We start from the raw sequence: 22,451 nt of genomic DNA, 5'->3' as shown, positions 1-22,451 counted from the left end.
TGCATGTGCACAGTGTTAATATATAAACACATCCGCACACACACATGCCCCCCCACACACACACATATCTCCCTCAAGTGCAGATGAATCAGCACCATAACAGTTTCCTCATCCTCAAATGCGTATCATGTGTTGAGGATTGTTTTTCTGTGTACGATAATAAAATTGACCTTACAGTTAAGTACATGGTGGAGTTAAATGAAAGTCATATTCAGGAGCCAGTCATTGTGTTTTTTCACTGCTTGAGTTATCCTAATGGAGATCGGCTGAGACGAGTAATGCCCGAGGGCCAATGGTCCCTCTCCACCCTTCCTGGGAATGGGCTCTCGGTCAGGATGGGTTTGGAAGGAAGCCTCCGATTTTTTTGCCTGGCCCTCTGCTAAATCAGAGCTATGTAGAGCTGGTTTGGACCTGAGCCTTGGTAATGATCTATCCCTGGAACTGCTGAAGTGGAATCATTTTCATCATGGTCTATGCCTCTTTAGTCCCTAGAAGGGGTTCCCTCTGTGTGCATGTGTCAAGTTTTCAAGCATTATAATTTCATTTCACACTGTTTACTTTGGTGATTTGCAGCACATTGCACCAGTGTGAAACTGAATCATTTAATTTAACCACCCACAAGTATAGTACCAACCCAATAGATAGCAGAAGCCCTTCATTCACTTTGCTATTGAGTTTACACAAAACAGTGTTTCCCTACTTTTCTCTACAACAGAAGCTGGAGTCAAAGCCCCCCCAGCGTGCCCGTCTGGTTGCTGTCTGTCTCTGTTTGGATTCTGTTCGAGCCTCGACTCTCTTTTCACGATCTCTGTCCAAAAGTGTCACTCAGCTCTAAGTTGAGCAGCAAGTGCATTCATGCACACTTACACAAAACGCTCGCACAAATGCCAACTCCTGAAACCTCCCTGAAGAGAGGGTGATGGAAATTCTGCAACAAATTAACAGCTATAGGACTACAAAGCACATCTGTGACATTACATTGGCTTGCTCAGTTTAACAGTACAAACGTTTCTTTTCTTAGGCCTCTGCATCTGCTGAAATGTTACACTACTTTAACAGCAGTTGAAATTCTTTTAAAATAATCTTTTTGCGTTTCTTGTTGAGAATGAGGTTAAATTATTCATTAGAGTGGCGATAAATAATCGCTGACTCAGTTGTTAAATTAATCTTCAAAAAGATCTGATTGGTCAGATCTGTTTATTTTCATGCAAAAAATCTGAAAAATAAATGCTGCAAATTCATCCAACAAAATTCCAGAGTCGGTGCGAATGGCTGCGTTAAGATTAGGTGAGTTCAAAAGATATTTCTAACATGCAAAATTTTCACATGAATTTTATGCGTCTTGTGTGTAAAGTCCTTAACAATGGTCACTGGTGAGCTTTAAAACTCTAGGAGGCAGTTTTATTTATCATGCTGCTAGCAACTGCTAGCTAGTTAGACTGGCAGTTAAATAATCATTTTGGGTAAAGGTATTTTTACAATTTTTAGTTTTGATTAAGAAACAATTTTAGCTTAAAATTCCTTTTGATGGTACACTGCCCTGTAAAAGTGAGAAGGGCTTCTTAGATCTAAGTTGGGTGAACACATAAAGCCCTTTTCCACTAGTACCTGGTTGATTTGACGTGACTCGACTCGGTTTATGTTGTTTTCCATTACAATCAAGTTCCACCTAATGTGCAAGGCAATTGGCCGATATTTCTGTGACATCATTTGTGCAACATGAACACCACAACAATGGAGGAAGTCAAGTCGATGGTGTACCTGCTGCTCTGCAAATGGCTTTTGACAGACTCAGAGACCACAGTGTTGCCATTTTTCTCAATGCCAGGTTTCAAAAATGGCGTTTTTGATTTCTGCGAAAGAGACGTTCATTAGACTCACTGAGTGATACCACTGCCACAAACTATGGGTCTTTAGCTAGCTATAAGAAGAACCTAGCTCTGTATTCTCTGTAACTACGATAAAACAGACGAAAGAAGACCTAGACTCCAGTCACAGAGGCATAAAGACTGGTTGGCGACCCCACCTGGCAATGTACAAAACCCTCCGTGTGAATGCTTTGGTTGCTAGCATATTGCCAAGCTTGCTCACAGTATTTAGAGAAGATATTGGCATGCCTGCACACACTCGCTAACCACCAAGCATGAGTTAAACTTGAAAAGAATGTTTGCTTTCAAAGTAAAAGTTTGAAGCTGAAAACAAGTCATTTTAAAAAGCCCAACTTTCAAACTGTGCAACCTCAGATCAAGTTGGGATATTTTAGGTGTGGTACCATACACCTCTTTGCAACAAGCAGGACGACTGCAGGAGGTTTGCTTGCGACTAGCAAACAACCTCCTACAGTTACCCACTTATCATCTGAGGAACACTAATTTTTGCATTTTCCCAGTGAAAAGTGGTTCCCTTTGTGACTGTTGCTTTAATTTCCAGAGGCTCGGCCACTAGCTAGATGTCTTAGTGAAAAGTAAGGGACAACCGTTGGGGTGAAGGAACCAAAAATTGCAGTTTCTTTAACTGTCACTTTAGGCTGGCTCCAAAAACAAGTTCTTCTCCGTAGACTCCATAGACTCTTCTATATGGATAGCTTCCCCCTTCAAAGCAGCAGTATGGTGGATGACTTTTGTTATTTCTCATCTATCTGGATACTGAATGTATCCAAATGGATTATGCGCAGGCCACTGTAGCTGATTTCTGTCTGCTAGGCCTCCGTTCCACAAATCAGTTATTCAGCTGGACCTCTCCACTGAATTCATGCTGTTGGTGCTACAGCTTATTGATGCAGGTTATTGGCTGATGCCTTTGAATTCCACCCTCTCGTCCAAATATGGTGGCTAAAACAATATGGTGATGGATGGATGATGGATGATGGCTCTGGCGACAGCCATCTATTTTATGTCATCACTGTTTTCAAAGGATAATATTTATGAAATATTTCAAATTAAAATAGGTCAGCTTTGACTTGAACACAGTAGGAGGGTTCATTTTTCCTCCATACAGGATTTCTTTTTTGTGCCACATAAAGCGCCTAAGCCACCAGAAAATTACCAGCAATATAATATTCCAGTGCTATGATGGACTGGTGGCCTGTCCAGGGTGTACCCCGCCTTTTATCCCATGACAGCTGGGATAGGCTTCAGCCCCCCCGTGATCCTGAATTGGGTAAGTGGAAGAAAATGGATGGAAAATGGACGGCTGGATTATTTTTTAAATTAAGCTCTTTGTTTAAAATGTTTGATAAGAGACATCAAAAGCCTTTGAGCTCAAACATCTGGCTCTATGGGCGCAACTAACATTTTATGACATTTCCAGCCACAGTTTAATTGAGGTGTTATGTACAGATTATTTGTTTTATTCCATACACTGATCACTTCACATAAGCCCCAGAATCAGAGCCAGCTCTTCCGTGCACTGCTGTCATTACTACACCACTTATCCAGGCCCTACATGTCTGTCTCCACTCCTCGTCCTACTCATGTACACACATATATACAAAACTCATACATCAAAGCGCTGCACTCGATTCCACGCAAAAGATAAACACGGGAAGCCCTGCAGATGGTTAGCTCTAGGATAGAGGTTTCTCTGTATGTTCATGTTTGCATGAGTGTTTGTGAGGAGATCTCCTGAAAGATGTTAGAAAAATAGAAGTGTCTGTATATTTCTTTCCATCTTAAACCTCTTGGGTGGACCAAAGACGAGGACTTTTTTTTTTTTTTTAGCACACAGCAGATATTATTCACACATGTAGGATAACATTTGAGCAGAGCTGGCCAGCTTTATTAGTGGCAGTTTACAGGGATATCTATGACAGTCCCATAGCTCTCTGGAAGCTCCTTTACATTATTTCGGGGTAATGGCAGGTTAATGGAAGCCAGGTGGAGCCTCACTCCACCAGGAGCACTTGATTGACAGTGAACTGTGTTGATGAATTGGAGTGCAGCTACCCACAATCAGGGTCGTGATGGAAACATGGCAATTCTCAAACAACAGTTGCTTTTCTTGGCCTCAACAGAGGCGCCATTTCCACTCATCTAAGACTACTCAGTACATGTAGATATGGTCATGCATGTGCGTCTGGCTTTTCTCTTTGCTTGTTTGTGATTAAATGTGTCTATTGACTAAATACTATTGCACCAAGTCCCTCGAATTTGAAGCCTGGATTTTGAGTGTAAGCACTTAAAAAAATAAGTGGAAATGAACAGCGACATTGCTTCATAGAGGGTGGCCTGTTCAGTGTCACTATGTTTATAGTGTAGTTAAAACCATTTGGAAAGTGCGAAGTCCAGAGTAGGATTCTGATGATTGTATTTATGTTTATTTTGCTTTAGAGCAAGGCATTTTTCCCCACTTAAATATAATCAAGATTACGTTCACAGAGTTACTTGGTTTGACTATTAGCGATAAGTGGCTAATTTTTGATAGCTACACTCAACAAAAATATAAACGCAACACCTTTGTTACTACTCCCATTCCCCATGGGATGGACGTAGAGACCTAAAATTCATTCCAGATACACAATATAACCATCCCTCCCAAACAGTGGTCACAAATCAGTCCAAATGTGTGGTAGTGGGCACATCTGCTATATTGAGATAATCCATCCCATCTCACAGGTGTGCCACATCAGGATGCTGATCTGACATCATGAGTAGTGCACAGGTGTACCTCAGACTGCCCACAACAAAAGGCCACCCTGGAATGTGCAGTTTTTTGCGCTATTGGGGGTCTGGGGACCCAGAACCGGTCAGTATCTGGTGTGACCACTATTTGCCTCATGCAGTGCAACACATCGTCGCATGGAGTCTATCAGATTGTCAATTGTGGCCTGTGGAATGTTGGTCCACTCCACTTCAATGGCTGTGCGAGGTTGTTGGATATTCGTGGGAACTGGTACACGCTGTCGTATACGCCGGTCAAGCACATCCCGAACATGCTCAATGGGTGACATGTCCGGTGAGTATGCTGGCCATGCAAGAACTGGGACATTCTCAGCTGCCATCTGCCCTGAACAATGTGAACCATGATTCATCCGTGAAGCGCACACCTCTCCAACGTGCCAGACGCCATCGAATGTGAGCATTTGCCCACACAAGTCTGTTACGACGACGAGCTGGAGTCAGGTCAAGACCCCGATGAGGACGACGGGCATGCAGTTGAGCGTCCCTGAGACGGTTTCTGACAGTTTGTGCAGAAATTGTTTGGTTGTGCAAACCAATTGTTCCAGCAGCTGTCTGGGTGGCTGGTCTCAGACGATCTTGGAGGTGAACCTGCTGGATGTGGAGGTCCTGGGCTGGTGTGGTTACACGAGGTCTGCGGTTGTGAGGCCGGTTGGATGTGCTGCCATATTCTCTGAAACGCCTGTGGAGACGGCTTATGGTTGAGAAATGAACATTCAATGCACGGGCGACAGATCTGGTTGACATTCCTGCTGTCAGCATGCCAATTGCACGCTCCCTCATTGCTTGTGGCATCTGTGGCATTTTGCTGTGAGACAAAACTGCACATTCCAGGGTGGCCTTTTGTTGTGGGCAGTCTGAGGTACACCTGTGCACTACTCATGATGTCAGATCAGCATCCTGATGTGGCACACCTGTGAGGTGGGATGGATTATCTCAATATAGCAGATGTGCCCACTACCACACATTTGGACTGATTTGTGACCACTGTTTGGGAGGGATGGTTATATTGTGTATCTGGAATGAATTCTAGGTCTCTACGTCCATCCCATGGGGAATGGGAGCAGTAACAAAGGTGTTGCGTTTATATTTTTGTTGAGTGTATTATTGTAGCTAATTACTATTGTAATTAGTTTGTTAGTTTGTTGACGTCACCACTTTTGGGTTTATATTCTTTGATATTTTTAATCTTGACAAAATCAGTGCTGCAGTAGCAGAGCTACAGTCAATCTGAATCATTCATTTCAGTTCCATAAACTTGTTGTAGTAAGAAACTGTCCGATTAAACTGACACAAAAAGGCTATCCTGTTTGTTTCTTTCTGGCATATTTGGTTTAAATCATGTTTATTTTCAGATTGATTTGACTATAAATGAAAAACAGAGCGACAGAAAGTCAGGTGGCAAAATCCGACTCAAAATTAGCAGAGGCTGTTTTTTATTTATGATTCACCGAAAACATTCTTGTGTTCATGTTGATGTCTTAGGAAAAATGTTTAGTAGCAGACCAAGAGTTAGACTGCAGGCTATTTGTGTTTGAAATGCAAAAACGGGTGTCATTGGACATTAGAAGGTTAAATTTGTCATGATATGCATAAACCTTGCATTGACATTATTTGAAGTAGATCTTTGGGAGATTACTTGATGCTAAAGGGAAAACCTTTTGCTGTAAGGCCAAGTATTTCTATGGAAGGGTGGAATTTGGCCATTAAGGCAGCTTTCGGTTACACCATAGATATTCTGTTCTCATTAAAAAAGAACATAAGATGAAACACCAGATATATCATATCTATTATATGTCATATGTATGGTAATGTGAGCAGAACTACTGCAGTACAAATTTGGATTTTTAAATCACCCATCCGATGCTCAACCTATTACAGCTTTTTTTTTTTTTTTTACATCATTTTATACATAAATTTATCACTTCCCTTTCATGGTTGGTTCATCTTCCATCAGCAAAGCAAGCTACATGCTCTCCATTTTCTTAAATTTACAGTGGCACTAGTGTACAGAACAACAACACTGTATGACGATTTTTAATTTATACTCTTTTTATAAAATTACAGATTACACGGGGACCACGTGATACAGATGGTTCATACTCCCACCGGTAAAAAAAATCAGATCAGGCTCTTTGCAGATCATCAAGACAATAACTTGTTCTCCAGAAAAAATCAAGAAATACACTTGAAACTAAATCTATTAGGATATACGCTCATTTCCTCATTTAGCCACTTGTGATGATATCAAGGGGTGTTTTTATTTTTTAAGATATATGCTTATTTACAGCATATATCTTATCTGTTGTTGTTCTTTTGCTGTTGCAAATCTTTTAGAGGGTCATGTTTTGATGTCAAAATCCCTCTTAGTATTAGGTTGTGCTTATGCAGCCCTGATTTAGATGTCTGAGTCTATAATCACAATATGCTGTTCAGCTCTTTCTCTGAGAGCCATGATAGGGATGTTAACTGCTTGGCAAAAGAACATGACACCCAGGGTGACACGGGGATTACATGTTCTATATTTAGTCTTTATGTACATGAATATTGGCAGGACAGCTCTGTACATGTGACACACACACACACACACACATACACACGCACACACATACACAGCGATACAGTGATAATAACACAGATCTCCAGCACAGAACACATTTACAAGATGGGCTCTAGAGCAAACACTGGCTGAGATACACACGGGAATGTCTGAGCTACGACAACTTCCTCATAAAACTGGAATTTTCTTGTAACAGTTACTATTGTCATCAATAAAACAGACAATTAAAAAGAGAGATGAAAAGTATAAAATAATTTAAATTCCTCCTAAAATGCGTCATGAATATGCGGTGACAGATCTATACAAAGCGGGCAGCTACTGTATCTCCTTGACACACTGAAACCGAAGGATGCAACAAATATGACAGACAAAAGCGAAAGTCATGCAGCAACAAAGGAACAGAGAAAATGAAAAAGGGGGATCTTCTTTGAAGTTCTGCCCTCCCAGTGGCAGCATGATGTCAAGATGACAAGCCTGGTAACAAAGCACCTCACGCTATGGGCCACCCAGACGTGCCACAATGAAATGTAAACATAAATATACAGGTTGAAATCTCTCTCTACAAACAGTTCAGTCCCTGCCACGGGCCCATCAGCTGTGTGAGTAGTCAGTCTGTATACACTCCTTAGTAGAATATCACTTAGAGTTAAATAAACTTATTTAATATATATATTTATAATAGATTTATTCTTTGCAGAGTCTTTTAGCAGTATTTCCTTGTTTTCACCAGTTTGTTCTGGTATTTTACTGAGTGGCCACTGTGTCCCACCACGTAAACGTCCAGCAGGTAGGTCTTTCCTGGCTCCAGACCTGTGATGGTTTCTGTGGTCACAGCTTTCTGCAGGTTCGGGCTGTGGAAGTACTTGCACAGGACCTTTTCTGACTTCCTGCGGGTCTCTGGTCCAGCACATTGATTTTGTTCCCGGCGCCGCTGCTCCTCACCGTAATTGTCAGCCACTTCCTTGCGGTAAATGCAGTATTTGTTGCGGTCCTGCGTGCCCAGCCAGGCCACAGTGACGGAGGAGCAAGTGCGCAGCTTGTCAAAGGCCTTGATGCGTGTATCCTCCGGAAGTGAAGGGAAAGGCTGTTTGCTGCTGGGTCGGGTGCTGGCAAGCACCTTCAAAGTGGAGGCTCCTTTTCTGCTGCCACGGAAACGGATCAGGTATTTGGCTTTTGGCTTTCCCCGTAGCTGGAACTGCCGTATCCCCTCCACATTCTGGGAGAGCAGCAGCTTGCCATCTCGCCTCACCTGCACCTGCACAGCATCCAGACATGTGTGTACAAAAAGAGTGACCCTCTGGTGGGAAGACACGGGAGCAAAGCGCAGGAACTTGCTGCCCTTCCTTTTGATGAAAACCTCTGATACTTTGCCGTCCTTCAGCTCAACTGTCTTCTGACGAGCCTCCTCTTTAGTGCGGGCAAAGGTTCCCACATATGCTGTGCTGGTGTTGGTAGCAGCATTTACTGCAAATACATCAAAGTAGTACTGTGTGTCTGGTTTTAGGTCTGACACCGTGAATATGTTTTTATTGCCAATGCACACCTTCTGGATGTCTGATACCCTGGGCTTGGCTGCGTATGCCCGTGAGATCTTGTTACTTGTGAGGCCCCGGTCTTTGCCGAAACCATTGTCAAAGCCAAAGTGCACAAAGTCGAACGGGCTAAAGTCTCTGCCGGGCTTCGGAGCCAGCATGAATGCATCGTCAGTGCTGATTTTAGCCTCGGCAGCACACATGCTTTTGAAATTGTGCTCCTTGTTGATCACTACGCAGTACTGCACAGGCTGGCCCATCAGCAAGCCGGTAGGTGTCGGTTTCCAGGCCAGTGTGACGGTGGTACGGCCAAGTGCAGTGACATCCACGCGGGGGTCGTAGGGCAGCTCTGGGTAGGGCTGGTCAGACTCCGGAGTTGTGGTTGCGTACACCTTGAAGTTGCTGTCTTTCTCAGTGGACAGCAGTTCAAGCTGGTAGAGACCAGAAGGCGTGCTTGTGGCCACATAGGACTCCACATCATTGCCCTTGTAGGTGAAGAGCTCCGTCCCTTCATCTACTGTCACCTGCTGTTTCTGTTGGTCCAGAGGTTCAGGCTCTCCTGGAAGATAAAAACCAAACACACACAACATGAGCTGTTTGCTTTAGTCACCAAATTAGACAACCCTTGCAATATTTTCTTTTCTTCTTTGGCTTTGATGAAAGAAAATTTCCACCCAAACTGAAAACTGTTTAACGCTGCAAGATCATGACTAAGCCTCATGGATCATTATCCCACACCCATGGAAGCCATGTTTTCACTCCAAACATCCCCAAAGATCTCAGGCCAGCATTCACTCAGCCTTTCTAGGGAAGTTTTGCTACAAAGAGGCGCCTTGTAGCTTCTATGTGAGAGGGACAGTCTAAGCTCTTACTCCAGCTTGAGCAAGAAACCATAATATTATGTTTGTCAACCAGAGAGAGTGTGCTCAGCGGTGTACTAAAAATTAAGCTCAAAGATCAACTCCCAATAGAGATTTCTAGCAGGAAAAGGCTGCAAAGACAGGAAAGATTTCACTAGCTGCTCTGTTTCTGCACCAGTTTTCGTGAAGTCACTGCCACTGCATGAGTCCAAATTTGTCATTATTCTTCCAGCTCAGGATGAATTCTCTTCTCTTGAAGCGCGGTCAGTGTCCACAACAGTGTAACTACCCATTTGATCTGACAGGAACAAAGACACACATGCAGGTGCTCATGTCTGGACATTCAAATATATGCTCACATCACACATCAGTGCTCTAAACCACTGCTTTAGTCATCTGGCAAGATCTCCTCTGCTGAAAGGACACCTTCCAGATGGGAAAAGGTTTTAATGTGAAGCAGAAAAACAGAAAAAATGAAGGGAAAAAAGAAGACAAACAGACTGAGTGTAGCGGGATTTATCTTAAGAAGACCGAGGCGACCTAAGTAAAGGGATGTAATGTCTTTGATTCTTTAGGGTGACTAGAAAACCACTGAAATTATAGACATCAAACTGGGCCGAGTCAGACCTCATAAGTGGTCAGACTAGACACTACATCTGTGACTTAATTAAAACCCACGAAAACACAAAGCCTAACATCACTGCGTAGGTTAATTGTGTGTGGGGATAGTCATATTTCCAGATAACGTGTAATTAACCTCTTCCACTGCTGCCTTATGTCAGTTATACCTGATCCTCCTCCGCTGGCGTCTTCTGGCAGCTCCTGCAGAGTGAGTTTCCACTCCAGAGGAGCATCACAAGGTGTCACGGTCACAGACAGGGGTGTGTTGTCTTCTTCCACCACAAAGTAGTACCTGTGAAAATAATAGGCCAGATATAAGCACCAGTGTTCATCATAGTTTGACATTATCCTAAATAATATGTGGAGTAAAGGCGTGAGCAGACCATAATAGGTGAAGCACGTGGTGGCATATAGTGTTTTGCCTTGAGTGGAGAAAGACTTTCTCATCTATTATTTAGTTTTTGCATCAACATAATAGATCCTATTACAGGGTAACATCTGATGTTTCCTATCTATTTACAGTAAGTAGACATCACCAGGTTTAATGTTTCCTTCAATGATTGAAGCAGTCACCAGCACACGGTTTAACTGGCTCATTTTTTTAACCACCACCCTGATATTGTTTGTCTCACAGAGCTCTTACCTTTTGGGTGTGTCTCTGAAAAGATAGCCACTGATCTCAGCTCCGTCCGGTATGACTGAGGAGTCGTGGAATAGCGACTTGTCTCTGATCTGCATCTGAAAAAGACCTTCATCTCTCGTAGGCAGTTTCTGGGCCACAGATCCCAGCCCCAACAGTACTAGCAGCACCACCACGCTCCAACCTTTACACTGCCTCATCCTGAAAGACACAGAAAATTGACTTCAGTTTCATTCAGTGTTTTGTGATTTTTCGCAGATGCTCCTGATCGTCTGAGCAAAGAATTCACTCTTCTTCTTCTATGGTTCTTAAATGAGGATGTGAAAACCACATGACACAAAGATGTCTTTAAGTAGCACTTTATTAGCCTTTTCTTGAGTATAATAAGTTAATCATTGCTTTGCCTGACTCCTTACAAATAAGAAACCTTTTCAACTCAAGGTGAGTCTGTGAATGACCTTATACCACAAGACAAATTCAATGTTAGCAAAAAGCTGATATGCTACAGGTGAATTTGCCCATTAGTTTAAATTTCCTTCATCTTCACATAACGTTTACTTTCATCATCCATGTTTCAGTCTATATGCCTACATATAGACACACCTATACATATATAACCACAACACGGACAACCTTGTCAGTTGCATTGACTCACAGGTGTCCCGAAACAGACAGCTGGAGCCAATCATTGTCTGTTAGTCCTGTCTCTGCCATTTGATATCAATAGACCGGATCGCTTCACTGTGTATGTGGTGGTGGTGCCTTTTGGAGCATTTTATCTAATATTATGGCTTGCTGTGTGAGTCAGATGATTAAAAGTTCATGCTTCAGCTTTGGTGAGTAAAAAAGGCGAGTAAAATTGCTTGCTCGGTAACCAAGCTTGCTAATGTTAGCATTCCACCCTTTTCTCCATATAAGGAAACTTCTGGCACAAAAAAACACACCGATACAGTGGCGAGATCAAAATGCTACAGCTGACACTTCAAAATACAGAGTCCATAACCAATGTGTGATGTCATAGTGGCTATGTCCCTCGATTATTGAGTTAATATTAGCATACAGACTTGGATTGGCACAAGAAATTCCATATGTGTCACAGTAAAGACAAAAAACCTGCACAAACGATTTTTTTAGCCGGGTTATTTTTATTCTTTTCTTTCTTTACTAAGCTAAACTAATCAACCGTTCTTCCTAAAATTTCTAATTATTAGTTTACAGAAAAATTAAAAAAAACTTTGATAAAAGAAAAAGTTTAAGCATATTTATTTCACATTTATTCGATCTGAAAGTACCCTGGGCCACCGCTAACACTGGCAGCATTAAAGTACCATGCACAAGCTACAGAGGAGAACATACAAACTCGAAACCACCTGCTGTGAGGCAACGGTGCTAACTACTGAGCCACTGTGTTCCTCATTGAGCTGAGCTGGCTGCTTTCATTGTTTCCAGTCTCATTATGCTAAGCTATGCTACTTGACTACAGAAAAGGCTGAAACTTGATGTTTAGCTTACGCGCATAAAATTAATATCAATCTCTCTTCTCAGCAAGAAACTGTATACCACACTGAGTACCTCGTGCGTTAATGCACACTGTCAGGAAATATTAAAGGCTCATATTAGCTAAAGTATGTCTAAGATTTCTGTTTTTCTAATGGAATTTCTAAATAACCTTGTTTTATCTCTCCTTTTATTTTGACATTGATTCAAAACTGCTGATGTTAATGAGTGTGAGCTGTGACATGCATACAGTGTTTTAGTGAGCTTCTGCTTTTGTCCGCAATGTAATATATTTTATGCTAAAATGTGCTTCTTATCCATGTTTTCCTCCTAGTTTCAGCCTTAATTAACATTTAACTTAAAATCCTGATCACCATCTGGGAACGAATCAGAGACGAAGAGCCCCTGAATGAGTACCCAAGGCCACAGAGAGGAAGGGGGATTAGATTTAAACAGGAATGTGTGAAGGAAAAGATATTGCTTGGCACTCCGGGGACCCACGCCGTTTCATAAAACGCTTAATATAAAAATCCCCAAATCCATGTAGTTTAAGTTTTATTGACACTAATATAAAAATGTTTGGAGATGCAATCCACAGTTGGAGCTGCAGCCGATGTGGCTGAGAGGCTCTCACGTATCCCCTGTCTATTGATTTCTGCCCATTGATTGCAGCTGATGGGAATGCCAAATCCCCGGTGATTTAATCAGTGTAATGATGGCAGATTAGCCAGATACTTTACTGCCATTTACTGCAAGTGAGATGGTGTCCTTTTAATGACCCCTCTCCCTTTCTCTGCTCGCCCTCCTTTGTCTGTCTCCTTCCCTTGATCACAGTTTTTTTTTTTCATCAAATAATCTCTTTCACACTTGTACACACACATCCCCTCCTCTCGGTTCGTCTTTATGCTTTCTCCTCCTTCACCGCCTCCCTCAGCAGAGGCAGATAAGTAAAACCAGAGGACTCGGGCATGGACGAATATCCACACTACACACAGGGCTTCATTTCTACATTATAGTCCTTTAAAAACACAAGCAGGGAAAAAAGCCCATGACAGCTCCTGTCAGTGTCTCTGCTGTTGTCTGAGCTCAGCCTCCCGTCACACCGCCAGACTTCAGAGAGCAAAAGGAAAGCCGCCTAAGTGGTACTTTGAGGTTTGACTCACACAGAGACTTGAGATCCTTATCGCCTCGGCCTGTCTCATTCCACTTCAGAAACATGTCAGTTGGAACAAAGACATGTCTAATAATACTTAAGACAGCGCTGAGGTAGTACGCGCAGAGTCTCTCAGTAGCATGCACAGCATTTCTCAGAGCTGCCTTTCTTTCAAAGATCCCAAAACACTCCACAGACACAACGAGGGCCTCGTCCCCTCACCCGGCTTTGTCCGCCGCAGTCACACACTGAGGTTTTTAATCACCGCTGCCTTAAACATTTGATGCGTGCCTTCCTCGTGCTCTTCACATGTGACACCACATACTGTATATTGCAGGGAGATGACATCTAAATATCAGAGCAGTTGTGTTGGGTCACTGTGGTTGCATGGACCAGCGCAGAGTCAACATGGTCACACAGCCGGCGCTGGATGTGCTTTTACATGCAGGCCTGCACCATTCTCATGCCACAGAGTTCCCTTACGAAAATAACACATTAAAAAAAGCTGCATCTGGAACAAATAAAGTCTAATGTTTAATTAGAATGGGGAAGAATGTATGATCCCAATTTAGGGAATGGATAATTTTAAGGCAAAGTAACCCACAGTCGTGTCAACTTTGTTTTGCTTTTGCCTTTCATCTCTTTATTTATATATTTATAGGTTTTTGTTTCACTTTCATTGGTATTTGCCAAGTATTTTCTGTAGAAAACATTGTGTATTTTCTAATTGGCAAGCTGTGGAATTTAGAGAACTGTGTAACTGGATTAAAGGACAAATGCAGGAGTTTACAATGGGTGAAAATAGTCCCAATTTTCTTTCCCATGGCTGTCTTTGACACATCTAGAGTATCAGTCTTAAACAAATAAAACAAGAAAGGACCCCCACCTCCTTTCCCTTCCTGTGTAATCTGTAGAATTGCATCCTATCAATTGAGTTTCTACTTTAACAACTTTGACCCAGCTCTAATTTGGGGTCATTACAAGCAAATCATGTGCACAGCCAAAACAAAAATGTTCACACTTTGTATTTAAATCTCCCAGATGGATGCAATCATTTCAGCGACATCAATCCGTAGCAGAATCAAAATCGTTTACGATCCACTGAAGATTAAAGTGAGAAAAATATCAATTACATGCAACCATTTGGCCACAACTTTCATCCACCTGATCGACTCTGTGTGCATGTGTGAGAGGAGCGTATTTTCAGCAAGAACATGGTGATTATAAGCACGTGATTTTCACGTATGGGGCTTTTTCTGATCACAAGGCAGGCTATATCCATGCAACCCCCAGCCTTGTCCTGCGTGCGTGCACGTATATGCTCACGTGTGTGTGCGCAAAACACCCCCCACCACCACCTACACTCTCTCACTTCACTTTGTTTCTCTCCTTCCCTCCAGCCCCTTGTCAAGATGGATAAGCCTCCTGCCTGCTGCCACATGGAGCTCATTAACAGAACGGGAGGGAATAAAAGACAGTTTAATTTCAACACAAATAAAGAGACATTTCGGATTCCACCCAACAAGACGCCTGGCATGAGCTCGCAGGACCTGAAGCCTCTGTGTGTTTTCTTAAAGGAAGTCTAGATTTATGGCGGGTCCTCGGTAGCGAGCTCCATCATGGCTGTCACTTCAGGGCCAATGTGGAGATTAGAGTAAGTAAAGTATATGCAGGAGCCAAAGAGGGAACCACACAGGACCTGGACCTGTTCTATAGGCAGGCCAAACCAAATCAGGTCTGGTGCTCTTGGACAGCTAAACAGCTTATTAATAAATTGGTAGAGACTGTGGTAAACGCTCTGATCCAACAGTGGAGATTTTAATCTGGTGTGTGTGTGTGTCCATACGTGCACACATATGCGGGTCCAAACCATTGCATTCCTCTGCTCCACTCTGTGTGTAAGTCTAAATCATCACTCAGGACCTGACTCCTCGCCATCCACAACATCGCTCGCAGTTTGAGTTTCTGAGCTATCCACATCATCAGAACCACTAAGGCTGGCACAATAGCATCATGGAAACCAGAGCCCAGTTTCCTTTCCTTCTTACCCTCCCCTTTCCTCTTCGCTCCTTTATATTTCATCTCTGATCCCTGCCTTTAGCTCTGCATCCTGGAAATTCTCTATGAGGGGGTCGCGGGGGCGCTTTCTGTGTAAAAACAACTCAAATAGAATTGAGGGTGGGGGAGTGGCGGTGTCTCTGATTGATGTGCTGGCATTGTGGCTGCAAGGGTGATTAAAGATTACAAGAGAAAATGCCCCCCCATGGGAAAGTCATCCACCCACTGCCCATCATCCGGTGTACGCATGCACGGGCCTGGCCCCGTCGTGGGAAATGAGTCAATCATGATCCGGTATGTTGTGCTTGGTTGAGGAGGCAGAGAAGGGGAGCACAGAAAGCCTGTTCAGCAGCTAGTGCGAGCAGGCTCTGCCTCTTCTTGTGTCCATCTGAGGGAGCATAATGAGGAGCTTTGCAATGAGCGTGCCCGGGCGGGGGGAGACGAGGAGAAGCGCATGGTGTGTGGATATGATGAATAATTTAACAAGGAAATAAAAACTTTGCGCCCTTAATCTTCCACCACTGACTCTGGATATGTGACAAAAGGCAGCGGAGAGGCGACTGTATATACACCACTGAAGCCTGTCACTTCTCTGGACGCAAAACGGCTATAGCAACACTGGCGGAATTCTTTCAGCCAGAGAGTTTTCATATGCAAATCATGGTTTAGTTACGGTATGCGACGCAGACCTTCCCATTTTAAGACTTTTTTGTTCATGATTCATTCTCCTGAGAAAGTAGAAGGGAGGCAGTGTGGCTTCACCCTGCTGCTAAATACAGTTATTCAAATCCCCACTCCGGGTATGTCTCTCATTAAACACCGACTGAGAGCTTCTCACATGGACCGAATGAGGAAAACAACTCCCAACACCAGCTAAATTATCATTAATCTGCCTGGAATAATTCTAATTGAAACAATGCAGACGGTGACAAGTCAAATAAATCCAATTTTTCACTTATATTAAAAAGCAGTTCTTCATTACGCGCTTCACTAAAGCCTGTCTGGGCTCTTACAGGTGCGTAAAAGGAACCCAGTAGTGACACGGTGAAACTAACATTTATCAAAACTGTAGTCCTTATATAAAACTTTTACATTTTACAACTAAAAGCGAACAGAGTGAAAACACCACAATTGGTGCACAGGTAGCTAGAAATACAGCATGTATAGAAAAATCGCCTGTGTTGGGTGCTGTGTCACCCCTGGGAGCATGGGAACTGTCGCGAGGCACAAAACAAGAGGATTTTCGTAAAGTTCATCAGCTCATCTGCCCCGTGTGATATAAAGCCCAAAACAAAATAAACTAGAATTAAAAAAGCATGCGAGTTGTGGCTTGAATGAAATGCGTTTGAAACTTTTAACTTCCTGGAGTTGTAAACCGCAAACCGTTTCAAAGGCACCAGCTACTTTACTCAGAGAGTCCGACTCTGAATTCATGCGGAGCTTGCATGCATATTACAAAATAAATAAATAAATAAATAAAGCTACAGAAAAGTTTAAGAAAATAAAGAAGTTTTTTCTCATATAATTGCTCGAAGAATCGGACAAACCGCTACACTGCAGAGAAATCAAGCGAAAAATAAATGCATAATCTTTACAAGAGACAGTCTTACCTCTCGCAATATGAATCGACGACGTTATCTGCAGAATGGTGTCTGTTTTTCTTTAAAAGAAAAAAACTCTTACAAAAGTGCTTTAAAACTAAATCGATTGATGTAAAAATAAAAAAAAATAAAAACACGCGCTGTCCTCTGCAGTGTCCAGTATCCCCTCCTTTAGTTTTCACTTCTATTGTTGGTGTCTATCAATCGGATTAGACGACTCTGGTGCGTGCTTGCAGTTTTCTTGTGGATTGAACTGGTCTCTGGTGGGCAGGAGTGTGTGTGAGAGTGTGCGCGAGTGTGTATGAGTGGGTATCCCGAGTGCTGGCAGTGCGTCCCTCCCCTGCCGCGCCGCTGCTATTGAAACCTCCACTGGATTGGAGGCAAAACTAGTGCGAACTTCTTCTTCTTCCCTGCGCTCCAAGACAGAGAACCAGCCCACTCTTTCAGCAGCAAGCCACAAAAAATATCCCAGCAAGGACCAGACTGAGTATTACTCCCAGGTGTGACCGGCCCTCATACTGAAAGCATATAAGGAGAGGGAAACAAATCCACAAGCCAAAAATCTTAGATGAACAGAAGCAGTGTGTTGCTGAAAACAGCAAGATGCCACCTGAGCGTAACTCTAACTACTCGTGGTTTTTAGAGACCGGGGTTCCCCCACATACTTTTATTTGCAAGCTGTTTACTGTGATGCTCTCTTTAAATTATTAGTTTAGGCAGTAGCGCCCTGTTGAAGTCACGCAGCCCTCGGGGCTACAGTGTGCAGGCAAGTTTCATCATGGGAATATGATACCTGGGAGGGCGTGAAAAACATGATCAGAACACACAGCTTTAACGGCGTCACAAGAAACAAAACAAAATAAAGACATAACATTTTCTATGTGGAATGTGACAGTGAACCTGCACCAACACAGGGTTTAACTGTGGAAATTCCCAGGGAGGTATTACTGGAGTTGTTGTCTCTTCCTGGGTTGAAGCCCTGGGAAGCAAATATTTATCCAAGATAAGAGCTCTTGACTGTCTCGGAAATGAATTGTCCGAAATTTATGACTTGATGGGTGTCCGTGTCTGATGACAAGACAATAGATCTAAAGGAAGCTGTCGTTTCCTGAGCTTCCTACACAGGACCGTCTCTAAAGTGGTGTATCTGCACATCTTCACACATGAGCGGCTGCAGGTTTCGCGCTGCTTCCTGCTGGTTCAACAGTAGCACCTTCATCTACAGGTTGGACCAGACCTCCCATCAATGCTTCCTACTAGTTGTCGAAAACAAAGGTTTATGTTTTCATAGAAAACAAGTTTTGTGAAGATTTAACCAGTGCATGTAGCTGCACTAAGAGGCTTAATCTTTACAGAGAGCAAGTAAATTGTGAATGAAAAAAGAGACACCGACAAACATAAAGATATCATTTTCATAATGTTTTCTATGATTTGACAAAATTAGAAAAACAATCCTGGATTTAATGAGCATACATACTGGTACAAATTTGCTGTGTCGCAAACTCCTGGCAGCAAAAAGAACGACAGTTTTGGTACAACAGCGTCATCTAGCGTTTACCAGAATAAGGTCACACAGGACACAAACGTTTGTAAGGACATGAACACAAGTGACTGCACAGCACAGAAAAGTTTCAGTTTAGTTGTCATGACGATTATTTTACATAGCAGATTTAAAAACACAGATGCTGACAACAGTGGCACACAATAAGCGATTGAAACAAAAAAAGCATTTAAACTATTACATTTAAACAATACACACAAGTGGAAATCATTTCTTTAAAAAACAATATATACAGAGTGAGAGAAGATAAGATCATAAAAGTGCATTTTTCTGTGATGCAGAAACTGACACCACAGATGTAACCCACACAGGTGTGTGATGCCTGGGTTTATGATCAGTGTTGCTGTGACTTCCACATCCTTGAGATGAAAATAGATGCCAAATTCAAACTGTTATTAACCCCACCACAAAGCAGTGAAAACGAATCCACTCTGGGGACACGTATATTCACAATAACCCAGAATCACACACACACACACACACACACACACACACACACACACACACACACACACACACACACACACATGCAGTGACCCGGCTACATGCCAGAATCTTGAAAACATATCCACACCAGGGACAGTTTAGTACAGATGGAGGGAGGGGGTGGAAAACGCTCCTGTAATCTTAATCCCTCTGCACTATTCAACTACAGAGACTGAATCAGTCAAATTTTATTAGATTTACTAAACATTTGCACACAAGACACATTTTTGACCTTTCACCCTTTTCAGGAAGTCAGCGGAGCCACTCGTGCTCTTTTGTAGCGACGCCCTGTTTCACACGTGCACGTCTCATACAGTAGATGCACATATGCTCACTGGGCGGGTTCACTCAAACATTGGTGGAATTAACCACCTTCCTTAGAAGACATCTCAACAGACAACCTATTTTTGTGAACTAGGATTATTTAGTAAAATTGAAACTGTTAACTTGCAAAATCTCAACTCAGTGCATTTTAACTTGATCTGATTTCTTCTAAGATGAGATTGTACAGCCAAGCAGGCTAACATGGTGAAGTTAAGGAAGTAGAGCATTTGCTATGTTCACCAACTTTTACTTATGGTAATATTACATGTCATCATCTTTGTTTCTTTCTTTGATTTATGTATTTTTCTCTTTATTACCTCGCTTCCTGCAGGTATTTATGGTACTTAGTGTTTACTGTTTGCTTTCTTTTTATCTCTGTGTATCACCCCACTCGTCCCAGCCCGGTGAGGCAGACTATTGTTTTCAGTGAGTCTATAAAAGCATCTTTTACAGCAATAAATTCAAGTCGTTTTTTTCTGTATGACTATGTGCTTTATTCTGTAAAGATCCTAGATTATTAGAGAGAAAACTCCAACAATTTGGTGACAGTGGGAAGAAAGAACTCCCTTTAAACAGGAACAGACCTCCAACAGAACCAGATTATTAGGCTCAGTGCAGACGTTTGTACATTCTACATTTTGTTGAGACACAAATCAACAGATGTGGATGTATCCTTCCACCAGAACTTTTTTAAAAAGTGTAACAGAAAAATAGGATTGACCGCTCATTCATGCAGTCAGCAGCTGTCTCTGTGCATGTACTTGAAATCTGCTCAAATGACACATCACAGTTGGTGTACTTATAATGTAGTGTAAAAAAAATTAGTGAGATGGTGATCTTTGCGTATATCCTTTGATGAGGAATTTTACATTTCAGACTCTAGCAAACCCCTGCCAATTCCTGTGTAGAGAAGCAGTATGACTAGTGGGTCAGCAAAGACTTACCCTCTGGGAGTTCATGAATGCCTGCGCAAAATTTCAAAGTAATAAATCCTGTAGTTGTTGAGAATTTTCAAAACCATAGTGGTGAAAGTGTGAGCCAAAGAAAAACATTTAAAGCTTATTGTTGGAATTGTCCATAGAAACTGGAATAACATTTATGTTAGACACATTCTTGGTAAAACTGTATTTTTTTAATGGTGGTAAGTGAGAATAATGGCCTTTATAATTTGTGTGAACCAGGCTTTTATCTATGTAAGCTTAACCCGGTGAACTTCAGCAAGGATTAGTGGTTTATTATCAGCGTGAAACTTTGTGGGGCTGACATGTTTGCTTTTGGATATCAAGTCACACACTCAAGCAAACTTGTTTTCCATCCTGATTGTTTTCTCGTAGCATCAAAACGTCAGCAACTGGTGTTCTTTTACATTTCCAGCCACTGCCTTAGACTGAGGTTTTCTAATGGAAACTGATGTCTTAGGTTTATGATGTAAGAGAAAATGTGAAGTATTTTGTGGCTTAGGTCAGTCTAAACAACAGATGCATGTTGAGGGTCTTTATATACTGGACCCATCCTCAGTGTTTGCTTTGGGGATTACTCTGTCACTGATTGCTGCCTCATCTGACTGATCTCCTTACACTTCCCCAACGACTTAGGTAATCCATTAATGCAGGGAGGTTAGAAAGTAAAATCTTACTGGACTGAAATGCATTTATATGATGCTGAGCAGAGTCTTGATGGTGCAATCTGCACCACTCACCTCAAATCCATTTAAAGTTGTCTGGGAGGCTTTCTGTCACAGCTACAAAAAGGTGACAAGGTCTGCCTTTTAGCAGTCTGCTTACTTAAAACGGAGTTCATCATTAACTCAGCGGAGCTGAGAGCCTTCTCCAGATAAACCACTCTGTAAACATCTCCCCCCATCATTTTTTCCCTCTTGTGTCTTGTTAAGGGGTGCAGGGAGGACAAACACTGACCTAGCTAAAGATGGTACACATCTTCTCATTTTTTTCTAATAGATACAGTGGTCAAAGTATGCAGTTTTGCACACTGAGTGATACCGAAGGCATCATCAGAGCAAGATAGAGTGGGAGGAGAGGCAGAAGGTTACAGTTCAAGGGAAAGAATGAGGGAGGGAAGGATGCAACGGGAAGTTGGGCCGTGCAAGTTTTACCACATCGTGTACCCACCTGGCCTTTAACAGATACCTTTATCATCTCGTACCAAATGAACCTATGAGTGGAGATAAGACAGACCTAAACAGGGATTTTATTACATTTTTATGTTAAAGAGCTCCATTAAATTTGCAAAGACAAATACGGATAAACCTACAAACATTTAGGTTTTGTGAGCAGTTCCAAAATTAGTCTATATGCCATCTTTTAACTCCCTCATTCACTCATCTTCTCTTTTTCAAAAGCTCTTTTGGCTTTTGTGGGAACAAAAAAAAAAGAAGACTAAAAGCCACAACTGGAAGCAGATGAAAGGCAACAAGAGTAAAGAGCGAATGTCGTGTCAGCATCTAACGTCTTCTCATTATCCAATAAGAGAGAAGCAGTTGTCAGTGTCCAACTTCATCCTGTTATCCAGAGAGAAAGATGGATGGTAGTGGTGCCTGAAATACTCAAGGGACCTGGAGAAATAAACAAAGTGCAAACTTTTAGTCTCACGATCACTCACGCACCGAGGGAGATTCTAACAGGAGTCTATCCTGGGCCTTTTTAGTGAAACTCTAGAGCATAGCTGCTCCAGGCATGGTATTCCCATTGTAAACACAGTCATGAGGAGGCAGAGACAAGTGGAGGAGGATCTGCTCTCCCCAATCTGTTTTCTGTCTACAAGCAAAAGGAGGACAAACTAGAAACATTACATCATGTGTAACATATTACACAACCGGTGTTCACACTTTTGTCCTCTAAACAGAAACTTCAAGTGATTATCTT

The 22,451-nt window shown here is 42.3% G+C and overlaps 1 protein-coding gene across 1 annotated transcript; it reads right to left on the bottom strand.

The window, feature by feature from the left end:
* Nucleotides 1-7,175: 7,175 nt before the first annotated feature.
* On the bottom strand, nt 7,176-17,560 carry ndnf (neuron-derived neurotrophic factor). Its single transcript, XM_026159905.2, has 4 exons — nt 17,208-17,560; nt 10,893-11,090; nt 10,417-10,541; nt 7,176-9,327 (listed from the first exon to the last, which is right to left on the bottom strand). Exons 2-4 carry the CDS (start codon nt 11,087-11,089, stop codon nt 7,940-7,942), a joined length of 1,710 nt encoding a protein of 569 aa, XP_026015690.1. The 5' UTR covers nt 11,090; nt 17,208-17,560; the 3' UTR covers nt 7,176-7,939.
* Between the last annotated feature and the right edge of the window lie 4,891 nt (nt 17,561-22,451).

The sequence above is a fragment of the Astatotilapia calliptera genome, chromosome 23 (genome assembly GCF_964374335.1).
Source record: "Astatotilapia calliptera chromosome 23, fAstCal68.1, whole genome shotgun sequence".
NCBI classification, from domain to species: domain Eukaryota; kingdom Metazoa; phylum Chordata; class Actinopteri; order Cichliformes; family Cichlidae; genus Astatotilapia; species Astatotilapia calliptera.
Note: the sequence above shows the minus strand (reverse complement) of the source record. Positions and strands in the feature narration are given on the sequence as shown.